General features: G+C 30.6%; 1 protein-coding gene across 9 annotated transcripts in view; it reads left to right on the top strand.

The window, feature by feature from the left end:
* Positions 1–12,556, top strand: part of LOC145318775 (protein brain tumor-like) — a 260,980-nt gene extending 248,424 nt beyond the window's left edge. For 3 of the 9 annotated variants that reach the window (XM_080160315.1, XM_080160317.1, XM_080160316.1), the window contains exons 16-19: positions 724–824; positions 1,162–1,250; positions 5,187–5,317; positions 7,346–10,308. In XM_080160315.1, coding sequence (XP_080016441.1) covers positions 724–824; positions 1,162–1,250; positions 5,187–5,317; positions 7,346–7,465 — 441 coding nt within the window. In that variant the 3' untranslated portion in view covers positions 7,466–10,308. Of the gene's footprint in view, positions 1–723; positions 825–1,161; positions 1,251–5,186; positions 5,318–7,345; positions 10,689–10,819; positions 11,011–12,461 lie in introns of those variants that run through there. The other 6 variants (XR_013879508.1, XR_013879512.1, XR_013879513.1 and 3 more) reach the window with 6 other exon arrangements.
* Positions 12,557–13,001: the final 445 nt, after the last annotated feature.

The following is a 13,001-nucleotide window of genomic DNA, read 5'->3' as shown; positions in this document are numbered from 1 at the left end:
GCCTATATCCCTGGAAATTAAAACTTAATCCCTAAAATTATCCGCTGGGATTAAGGTCCAATCAATCATCTTAATCTTAATCATTTACACATATCCTATAATATGGAGTAGTAAGGATTTTTTGTTTCAAGTTTGAGGTCTCAATATATACTGAACTCTCTTTATAAGACAGCTTTACACAGGTCCCGTGGTGGTTTTAGACTATTTTAATGCATTTCTATACCCCTTTTTATAATACAGAGCCCCTAGATGCTAGGATCTTAAATGCAAGTGCTTTTAATGAAAGAAATAGCAATTTTTATAATTTAGCTACTTAAAATACATTTCAATTTAATATAAACACTCTGTATTAATTAGAAAGATTTCAACTAAAGGGGAAGGGGGGGGGGAGTGTTTAATAAATACCTTATTACATATTTAATTGGTATAATTCTTTTCGTGATATACGACAACAAGAATTACAACTTCGATAAATTCAAAGCTTTAAATTTAAAATTAATTTAAAAATAGCAAGGAGGGAGGGGACATTGAAATCTATGATAATATTACACTGATACCCAAAACATTTAATTTTGATTGGTTGGTTCCAAAATATCTGTATCCTAAATTTTCAACCAATAATTCTAATTCAAAGAAGGGATTAATCTTTTATCATCTTATTTTTTAAGATTCTTGGAATACAGATTTTGTCCAATAGCCAATAATTTATTTTCTATTTTTCAGGTTATGAGAGTGATTATCTTTGACCAGTATGGTAATGTGCTGAACAAGTTTGGATGCTCCAAGCATCTAGAGTTCCCCAATGGAGTTGTTGTCAATGACCGGTAAGAATAACTCTATTTAAACTCTTATGGTACTTAATTGTTATAAAGTTTATTTTCTCTTTTATGATTTTATTCAGTGAATTTTCCTCCGTTTAGATTAAGTAAATTTTAGGAATCTTACAATTTAATTTACATCCCTTTCTTTCCTGTATACAGGGTACCAAATATTAATGGAGGGAGGGGATATTAGGTTGTGAATTACACTTGTACTTGTTTTATATAAAAGTTCTCCTATGATTTGGGTACTTTTATTAAGTCTTAATTGGCTGGGTTAAATTTGTGGTGTACAAATTTTGTTTTAATACACAGAAATCTTAAAAATATATTTTATTTTTAGACAAGAGATTTTCATTTCTGACAACCGAGCCCACTGCGTCAAGGTGTTCGACTACGAAGGAAACTATCTTAGACAGATTGGTGGAGAAGGTACGTACATACAACAGTAACATTTCTAGTTGTAGAGTAGCCTTGCTTCTCTGGATTATTGCTGAACGTTATTTTAGTTTATATTTCAAGTACAGTACAGTAGAGAGAGATGGAACAATGGGCTGTTTATTGCACTAGTCCCCAAAGTTTTATTATACTGTTTTCTTATTCGTTAGCTTAACAACTTTGGGGACTTTTGATTGGTGGGATCATTAAATAGAGTGTTCAAACGTTTCAACCATTGATTTTAATCTACCGAATGGGTAGTTTATCATCATTGAGGATGTACATCTTTCAGTCCGTTAGCATCTATTATAATGCTTGGTCCGTCGGTCTGTCGATCATGATAAAAATGTATCAATAAACTTTGAAACCTTACTAAACTAAGAACTTGATCTAATAAATTACACGTTATAGAAGTTTCCCCTCTAGAAATTATTTATTTTTATGTACAATTTTGTAGAATGTTTTACTGAGGTTAAATGACTATGTATTTTGCTTATCTCGTGTGTACGAAACTGTTATGGTTGTGTCACACCCCTTCCCCCCTCCCCCTTTTTCCCTTCATCTTTGTCAGGGATATTTAGGGATAAGACAATGATTTACAATCCCAATTATGAAAACAATAATATCCCCTTTTGTTGATAAAATTTTAAGATGCAAAGAAAGTCATCAACAAATGATAGAAACGTGTTTATATAACTTTGGGTACCAGTGTAATTTACAGTCCACTGTCCCCTCCCTCCCTGGTGTTAGTATTTTATGGGTTAGCGCATTTACCATTCGAGAAGACTTACCCGCTTAAGAGGACAGTTTATAAAACAATTTTTCCTTTTTTTTTTATAAAGAACTTAAGGGATAATACAATGGCCGATAAGTTTATGTAAATCCCCAATGATGATTTACAAAATTACCTCTGTTGTAGATTATTATTAGTGGTTGAAACGTTTGGACACTCAACTAAATGAACCAACCATTCAAAATTCAATAAAAGTTCCCAAAGTTGTTACCTAATAGGAAAACGATATTATAAACAGTCCAATGGCTCCTCCCTCCCTGCATAATTGTCCTTGTTAGACATATTTTCTTTGATTTTAGTAAAAATTAATCTTGACATTTTATAACTTTTTCTAAGAAAACAGTTTTCTCTACATATTATAAACTTTTTCTTAGAAGAACTGTTATTATTAGAATTTGTACAGAATCTTCATTTTTAATATCGAAGCCACTTTATTATTTAGATGTCTGTCTGTTAGTCCGTTATTTTCTTTGATCCTATAAAAGACGGACAACTGAAAATATTCCCTATTTAGGTAGAAAATTATGTAAATTTTTATTTAAAAACTGAGATTTTGGTACCGCATGAGAACAGATTTCTGTGTTGGTTATGTTTTAGTCATGTGCCTCTCATTGTTGTAAAATTTACATTATTATCCGCGGAAAACTTCTGAATAGGAAAACTATTTGGCGCAGCAATTTAAGCATGTTTATTTTTTCTTTCAAAAGATGTTTATAAGACAGTTTTCTCCTTTTATTTTTAAGGGGATTAATCTCGGAAATTGTCGGTTCGAACGGGTTGTACTTATCAGGGAATCTTTATAAATGATTTAGGGTGGTTTTTAGCTATTTCATGACCTACATCGCTCTTCCCGGGCGAAGCAAAAACGTTACATGATATAAGTAGATTAAAATCGGAGTATTGAACTTACAATACATTGGTTTAACATTTAATATCATTCAATTACATTACAAGCACTAAAAAATGCACTTTACTTGAGTTTCAGGGATTTGTCATTGGCATATATAATTAACGTCTAAAGGACTATTTCTCAGAGATTAAATAGTATAACGTGTATTACATTATTGGTGGAAAAAAGGGATGTAGAATCCATTTTCTCGTATTCATTCGAATCCGGTGGATAGGAACCGGTTCTCATCCATACGAAAAAACTATGTCTAGCATCGTATTATATCCAGCTTTCTACGAATATAGAAATGTACAATCATAAGATTAAAACAAGTTTTAATCTTTTAATTGTACATTCTATATCCGCGGAATGCCGTTTATAATACGATACAAGAAATAACTATTCCTATTCCTTCCTAATTTTACTATCTAAATTTGAAAAGCTTAACCCAGGTATCTTAAGGGATAAGACAATTAACGATATTTTGATAGAACAGATCTATAGTATAGATGTGTATACAGACAATTACCTCCCTTCCTTTTCAAAGACCTCTTTCGTCTGATTGGCTGTGTTAATATAAGCGACACCATTGGTTGATTTTTAATGACCCAATAGAAAGGTTGCACAAGGCGGTTGTGATGGGGAGATACAGTTATTTAACCCTTTCTCTCTCTAGTGTTTTACTTTAATATTGATATAAATCTTCAACGATGGTAGACTAATCTTCCCTTCTGTAAATTAAAATTATTGGTTTAACAGTTTTGACATTGCTAGATTGGAACTAATCAATTAATATTCAATAAAGGTACCCAAAAAAAATTATTAACATGGTTATAAAACTTTGGGTACCAGTGTAATTTACATCCCAATGCCCCTTCCCTTCCTAGGCTTAACCTGTATAAATCAAATTTTATGGGCTCAAAACAAAAACTTAATTAAATTAAATGATTAAACTTTATACAGAAGCCTACTCGGTGGATAAAATGCATTTGAAAAACCCAGGGATCTAAAGGGATAGGACAGTGGCCGATAAATTGATGTACATCCCCAATGATGATACACAAAATTATCTCCTTTAGATTATAATTAGTGGTTGAAACGTTTGAACAGCCAACTTAATAAATCAACTAATCATAATTCAAAAAGGTTTCGCAACGAATAAGAAAACGTTAATATAAAACTTTGGGGACTAGTGTAATAAACAGCCCAATGTCCCCTCCCTCTCTGTAAAAACCTGTTTCCATAAGTTCTTAATATTACAGTTTTATTTAAGCCTTCATAGGTTAAATTGATATGTTATATTATTTACCAAATTTTTCTTGGAACCCTCCCAAAGTTGAAAGGTTTTGATGCAGTAAAAGACATAAATATTAATTTGTGTCAAAATTTATTATAATTTCAAGTTACCTTATGTTGCAAGACAAATTCTAATTAATTTTATTTACTTTTTACTGTACAATAAAGGCCATAGTACCCCAAGTTTTATTTAGCTTCAAAATTTTGAGTACTTATAATGAATTTTGATAAGTTGGTTTATAAACTAGCATTGTCTAAACGTTTTAACCATTTACCTATTTAAATTAAAGAAGGAGTAATTTTATTTGTCATCGTTGGGGATGTAAATCATTTTATCGCCCATTGCCTTATCCCTTAAGCTACCTAAACCTTTATTTTACATAATACATTTATTATTTTTACTTTTATTTGGACTTTTCTAGTGTAGAGCGGTTTATGTATAATCATTAAATATTTATATCAATTTCATTGAATAATATATAAATGGAAAACTGCAATTTATAACAAACGAACATACATACAGACCGACTTATTCAAATTTATGGGGTGCATTGGACTGTAATTTACACTAGTACCCAAAGTTTTATAATTCGTTAGCATCAAAACTTTGGGTTGCTTTAACAAACCTTGATTTGTTGGTTCAATCTAGCAGTGTATTAACTTTTCAACTAATGTACAATTCGTATATGTAGCTATGTATATTCATATAAAAAAAACAATTTGAATTGACATATTTATTTATTACCAGTGTACTATATCATTAAAAAAATACAATACTTAAAGTACATATATAATAAGTTTTTGTAAAATGTACTTTAAAAAGTAATAAAATGTTAGAATATGATATGAAATATATATATATGATATTATTTTCAACTATTTTTCTCAGTATCTTTTGATATTTAGCTGTATCTATGAATTAAACTTAAAATTAAATTTCCTTTTGTTTCAGGCATTACCAATTACCCAATCGGCGTGGGCATCAACTCAGCTGGCGAGATCACCATCGCGGACAATCACAACAACTTTAATCTGTCCGTCTTCTCACAGGACGGTCAGCTCATCTCGGCATTGGAATCAAAGGTAGGTTTTTATTTGCCTAATCGTCTTAGAAATCATTTTCCATTATGGCCTCGAAACCCGTTTATATTCGGTGGATTAGAACCGGTTCTCAGTCATACATAACTTGTTTTATTCTCAAAGTTTTTCATTTTAATATTCGCGGAAAGCTGTCTATAATATTATAAATAACTATTATTGTTAAGTTCACACAAAGTGCCTAACGAGCAATGAACCACCCTCCCCCCCCCCCTCATTTTTAATTTATTTTTAAGTAGAGGAGGTGTGGGCAGGGTTATATGCTCGACAAGGCACTTTGAGGGAAATCATTTTCTTAAACTACTCTTTTTCGAGATCTTAAGAGACAGACGAAAGAAAAAAGTTTAAATCAATGTTTGAATACATTATCCTATCAGACTTTAGTAATCAAACGCTATGATTAAGTCAAACTAACAACAAATAAGATAAACATAAGTTTAATATTAGTTTGTCTAAATTTTGTTTGAGTAAGACATAGTCATATCCTAATAATAAATGGCTGGGACTCGGGTATTTGAAAATAAAGAAATTTGGAAGGAGGGGTGTTACTTCCTTACTACCAAAAAAAGACAAAATAATCTAGAAATTAAACTTTTAAAAATAGAGGACAATGGGCTGGTTATTATACTAGTCGCTAAAGTTTTATAATAAGATTTATAATTCGTTGAGTTTTGATTGGTTTGATCTTAAAGTTAAGTGTCCAAACGTTTCAACCACTAATTGTAATTTACAAATGGGGTAATTTTGTGTATCATCATCAAAAATGCACATTGTTTTATCGGCTATTGTCTTATCCCTTTAGATTCTTGCCTTCTTTATGAATAGAAAATATTTTAAGACATTTTTGTGGACACTGAAAAGGGGTAATTTAATTGGTATTCTGTGTAGGCAGGCTAAAGCATATACACTTTAAATAAATACCCTCTAATTACACCAATATATTTTACCTTTCTGTGTGTGTGTGTGTGTGTGTATTTGTGTGTGTATGTGTGTATGTAACGCAATAATTCTCCACACATTACACAGAAACCAAGTAAATAATTAATAGGAGCAATCAGGTTTACAATGTATTACCAACTCACACACATACACATACACACACACACACACACATACATACACTCAAACACTCACACACACTCATTGACATTTTACTTGTATTTGTTTTTATAATGAAAATGTTATTTTATATCAAACTTTTAAATTTTATGTAACCAATATTTCAACAACAAAAATAAGTTTTTTTTTATAACGTTGGGTACTTAAAGTTAAATTTTGATAGGTTGGTTCATTAAGTTGAGCTTTCAAATATTTCAATCACTAATTTTAATCTACAGAGGGGTATTATCATTTGGGAAGTAGAGTATTTTATCGGCCATTGTCTTATCCCTTTAGATCCTTGATTATAATTAGTATATAATAGTTTGAGACTTAGTGTATCCTTAAAAACTTGGTTTTCTAACACATCAAGAAAAGTATTTAATTCCTTGAAAAGAAAGTTTATCAACTTTAGATTCTCATCCTTTCTCCCCTCTATCTCTTTCTATCTCACTCTTTCTCTCTTTTTCTCTCTCTCTACATTGTTATTTGAAACTGGTAAAGTTTCTATTTGAAAGATAAGTAATCTTGCTGGGAACTACTAGATGATACATAAACTTTCAACCTGTTAAGTTAGATAATTTAAATTCAAATACAAATACAAATAAAATAACTAGATCTTGAAGTAACTAAAAACAAAAAAAGCAAAAAGTTTTAAATATCATCCTATTATATAATGTAGTAGATTTGTTTGTCTGAAGCTTAAGATTTCTGAAAATTCTTGTACATTTCAAGGAAACTTTATCAATGTCTTGATCCTTGGGTCGCTTTTAGGCTTTTTCTCTGACTTCCCTTGCCCTCCCCTAGAGGCTTTGAATAAATCCACTTGTATCATATAAATTGCTGTCACTCTTCTTGCATATTACACCTTGAAGAACTATCTGGCCTTTATTTATTTATCATATTTATTTTCAGGTGAAGCATGCGCAGTGTTTTGACGTGTCCCTGATGGACGATGGGAGTGTTGTGTTGGCCAGCAAGGACTACAGGCTCTACATCTACAGATACATCCAGGTTCCTCCTGTGGGCATCTAAACATTCCACACACACAAGTAATGATGGCTGCTGTACATAAGTGTAAACTGCTGTACACAACACGGTGGACTTTTCTTGGATCACCCTGTCAGCCTGGCGGCCTAAAACTACCAACCTTTCTGATATGTTGATATATGAAATGTTAATGATTGTGAAAAAGGTCTTTCCAACTCTCTTGACTGTGTATTTGTGTCATGTTTTGTCTATTCATCAGTGTAGAGAAGACAATTCTTGATTTTATTTTTATTTTGCTTATATAACAACAAAGAGCTATATAATTGTTTATAAAAAGGTTGATAGGCAAGTTGCAGGACCCTCGCCTTGTCTCGGCTAAGCTTTAGGACCTTGAATATAATTCTAATGCAGCAAAGAATTCAAAGATGTGAAGTGAATTAAAACTAGGAGAACTCAAACTAAAGCTTGCTATGAAGGCACAATAAACGTGAGGTTTATAACTCAGGTGTTTAATACCCCGTGGTAAAAATGTAATCTGCTGAACTTGACCTGTTAACATTAAAAAGACTCTCAATCCAGAGTTTGTGGCAGCATATTATAACTTAGTTTCTTTTTGTTACTGTTGTACTAATATATTATTATTATTATATTATTCTATACACTACTACCCTTAATAAAAAGTGGCATTCTCTCTTCAAATTGTGTTTGAATCGGTTTTAAATCACAAAAACCATTCTTGTTTGGTTAATTTGGACATGATGCTAAGTGAAAGAGGTACTAAATGCTTCTAGACTATTGTTAAAAAACACAAACATTCACCACCGCCTCATTATTCAGTCAAAGGGCATTCTGAAACCCAAGGGCAAACATATTAATAAATCCAAACTTAATAATCAAACCATTTTTTTAGCATTACTATTATTATTATTATTACTATTACTAACTATGATAATCCTGTAAATCTTTGTTTAGTCAATTCCAAGGCATTTCTGGACTAATTTTTTATTACTTTGTGAGAAGAAAAAGGGTCCAAAATAACTAATATGTCACCAAATATACCTATAACTATATATTACTATAGTGTAGCTAGTCCTGTGCGCGCCACCCACCCTCACACACGTGCCATTCTACACAATCCGCGCCATTTTGTTATGTTCATTTCGCGCCATTTTTGTTTGTTTCCATTAATTTTCAACGCATGAGCAGAAGCAGATTAGTCAGCTGTTGTTGTGAGACAGAGTGCGCAACTTTATATTTAAGTTAGATTTTGTTTTAGATTTTTAGTATAATTTTTTTTTTAATTAAGCACCATGTTTTTTCCCACATTTATTTTGTGGGAGATGCAAGGGTAAAGTTAAAGAGGCCTGGGTAAAGATCTTATTAAGGGGGAGGCGGGGAGTGGGGCAAATTTGAGGCAATTTCCTGGACATTTGTCTTACCAAAAATATTTGGTCATGATAAATAATTTGCCCTCATTTTATCATTCCAACCTTTCTCTTTTTGCAATCATAATAAGTAAATGGTAGCACATTTTTTTTTATTCTTAATCTTTCCAGGCATCTTTAACTGTCTTTTTTTTTGGTAAGCGCTGGATGTTATTATTCTTCTGTTTTATCTTATGATAATTTTTCTTTGTTATTTGTTTGAGTTTAGTTTATGATGATGAAAATACTCTTCTGTAAAAATATATAAAGTAGAATATTATGATTGTTTTACTTCCAACACAATAATTATTTCAATATTTTATAGAGAATTTTATTTTTGGTTGTTTTTTTGTTAATTTTTGGAATTATTTCATATGCTTCACTGTTTTTTATGATGGTTATTGTGTTGAAATCTAAAAAAATGCTTTATAAGCCAGTATTATAAACTAATATATATTCTACTATTCTTAATTACATAACATTGTTTTGCATTTGATCATTTTCTGTTTTTATATCATTATTAGATTAGAGTTATGTACAAGTTTTACCAAAATTATTGTTGTATCTCTTTAGTTTTATTCATTTTAATCGTTTTGTATCATTTTTTTTAAATATTATATTATTATATTATGTTGTTTATGATGTAGTTAATGGCACAAAGGGAATTATAGATCCTTGAAAAAAGATAAAAAATTAGTAATGGATCTGAACTATGTGTCTTTCATATTGTGGGGTTAGCTTAACCGTACTTTAGTCTGCTGTTAGTGTACGGTTCTAACACACACATACACACACACACACACACAATTCTTTTGTACTTAAAACAGCTGTACTTTTGATTTCTTGAGAAAACTAAGTGTTTTTTGTCTATTTAAAAATATGAGTGAGGATTTTATTAAAGTAAATTAAAGAATAGACTTTTTGTGTATGTGTTGCAAAAAATAAGTATTGATTTATATTTAACCTGTGTCAATAATTATCTGTTTTTGTGATGCATATATGTTATTACATAATACATATAAATATTATTATTATTATAGTACAGTTATTTAGTGCAGAATTGTTTTTAAATTAAAAAGGTACATTAAATTCGGGAAAATTTTAAATATTTTTTGCTCAAAAACTTATTTCCTTTATGAGTTTAATTTTGGATCAAAGATATTTTTAAAGAACCATTTTTCTCGTCTTTAATGTGAACTAGTCACCTTACGGCCTCATTTATAAAGGAAACAGTACAGCAAATTGATTTGTTTAAATAAGGCAATTTAATTTAATGCTTGCACGTTCCCTTTACAACCTGGTGAAAATTGAAAATATATAAAATATTTTAACTCTTGTTTTGTCTTTGTACGTTGAGGATTAATGATTAATATATATAATTTAAATATTATTACAGTGTTTTATTATTTGAAAATAATGTATTTTTTGTGCAAAGTTTCATATATTTTATATTACTCTGTTCTGGTACGTTGTCATTTGCTTTGTGTCTTTTAGGGTTGTATACGCTACTACAGTTAGATTATTTTTTATGAATTTACTGGGCACCCCGCAGGGGCCTTTGTAACCATTCTGAAAGAAAGAGAAGGACCTATCAAAATTTTTTGAATTTTGGCTTTCTTTATTTTTCAAACAGTCATCGAAAATTTTTGGAAGTATGGAAAAAAAGTACTTAATTAAAAGCAAAGCAACAAAAAAAAACTACTGAAAATCTGACTCGAGTCATAATAAATTGATTTTATATCGTCTTTAAAGTATATTTTGTTACCTACCCCAAGTTTTTTATACCGAGAGAGAAATTGATGAAAATTGCAGTTTATATGATAATTGTTGAATGATTGATATTGGTTGCTGCTGTTTTCTTAACATTTTATTCATTTTTTAACATTTTTCTTAAAAATCTTCTAAAGATTTAACTTAGAAAAATGTTTTCAAATAGTAAAATTAAGAAACAGCATTTACATATATTGTATAACAGCTTATGTTTGGTCTGCTAGCTGTGGATAAATTATCCTCCCGCCAAAATTATTATTCGCAATATTACGGGGCATTTGCGCCAAAAGCAATTCGTGGATTTTTGTGGCATTATTATTACTCACCTAATTATTTATAGCTAGCAAACCAGATTGGAAATTAATAAATAAAATAAATCTATGAATGTTATGCTCTGTAAATTAACATTTTTAATCCTTTTTTATTATTTTATGGTGATTTCCCCCTATTTTGAATTCCTTTGCACTTGTTATGTTTCAATTTATCCCTAAACAATTTCTTTGTATTTGAGAGTATAATATATTATTATATCAGTCTGTAGGAATGAATATTTCCAGAGAGGGAGGGGACATTGGACTGTTTATTTTACTAGTCCTCAAAGTTTTTAAATAAAAATATCTTAATCATTGGGGACTATTATCAAATTTTGATTGGTCGGTTAAATTAGTTAAGTGTAAAAACGTTTCAACTAATAATTTTAATATACAAAAGGGGTAATTTTGTGTATAATCATTGGGGCTGGACATCAATTCATCGGTCATTGTCTTATCCCTTGAGATCCCTGGAATATATCTCCTCTATATTATATGTATTTATACCTGTAACTCTGCTTAGTACCAGACTATCTAGTACCCAGGATTATGGGGATGTGAGGGGGAGAATGCGGGAAATGGAATCTTTAAAGCAGGAAATTTTGAACAAATTTAGATCCTAGATTTTTGTTGGGACATGGTTTAAAGGCAAAAGTAGATTGTAGTGTAGTTTAGAAAAATACACAATGTACCTTCTTGAAAAAAATTGTTGAATTTTCTAAAAAATGGAACTTTTTTATAATTGTTCTTTTTATACTTCAATAGTAAACCATGTTTTTGTATAAATCCTAGATTTAGATTTGAGATGAAATGAAAAATTTCCGCTTGAGGATTGATCAACTCTCAGGGGAGAAGTTTCAGCATTTTCTATCCCTCTTTAGCCCCCATCCTTTTCATGTCTAGTCCCCTTTTCCCATTTGGGGGGCGGGTTAAAATCCTCCCCGGTGCCCTTTAGGTTAATATCCCTTTTTCATCCCTTCAAATATTTCTTAGCCAAGTGTAGCTCCGGGAGGGAGGGGACATTGGACTGTAAATTACACTGGTACCCAAAGTTTAATGAGAACGTTATCTTATTCAATGGCTTGAAAATGTTGGGTACTTTTTAAAGTTTTGATTGGTTGGTTCAAACCTTTCAATAAATAATTAAATATTAAAAAGGGGTAAATCAGTTTATAATCATTAGGGATGTGTATCAATTTATCATCCATTGTCTTATCCCTTAATATCCCTGGTGTAGCTCTACGTCTGTTTATCTTGGGGCACAATTTTAATCCATTTTATTTTCACCCCTTGGGGGGGGGGGGGGGGTTAAGTTTGATGGGGAAAATCACCAAATTCTGTTTTATTTTGTTTATCTTTGGAAGTACTTGGAAATTTAATATCAAATTTTATGCTTCTAAAAAACATTTTCCTCAATTTAATCAAAAATGATTTAGTGGGCATTATCCTTTTTTCCCTTATTATTTTTGTAATTTATTCTTTTTTAACTTATATAAAAGATTAAATTACAAATATATTTTGTTTGATTTTCCGCAGAGCATAATATATATTGTTGATTAGCTACCTACAATTATTATATTGTTATAAAAGTATTCTCAAGCATGAAAAATAAAGTATTTGTTTCGGTAAAACAGTTTGTTATTTTTTTCGTTAGTAGCGAAGCTACTCTATAATTAACTTTGTCAGTCAGTCCATAACGTGGTTCTTTTGGCTGGTATTGAAGATGAAGCTGGACATTTTGTAAATGTTAAAAATTGGAAGATTTTGTTTAGTAAAAGTTGTCGCAAATATAGGTATTAAATAAACAGCTGAAATTTTCAGTGAAGATTCTTATGATATAAGCGCATGTAGTACGTCTATACATTGTTTTGTCCGTCTATCTGTGGGTTATGCTGCAAAGACATAAGCTTTACTTTTATAGGTTTCGTGATTTTCTTTATGATTTCCATATTATCTCCTTTCTTTGTTATGGCAATTGAACATCTACTACATAATGAAATTTGTTCATTCCCTCTAATCTATAATCTCAACTGTCTGTTTGTCCTCCGAAATGGACGGTCGGCATAATACAAGGAG

The sequence above is a fragment of the Acartia tonsa genome, chromosome 5 (genome assembly GCF_053477335.1).
Source record: "Acartia tonsa isolate MP-2025a chromosome 5, ASM5347733v1, whole genome shotgun sequence".
NCBI classification, from domain to species: domain Eukaryota; kingdom Metazoa; phylum Arthropoda; class Copepoda; order Calanoida; family Acartiidae; genus Acartia; species Acartia tonsa.
Note: the sequence above shows the minus strand (reverse complement) of the source record. Positions and strands in the feature narration are given on the sequence as shown.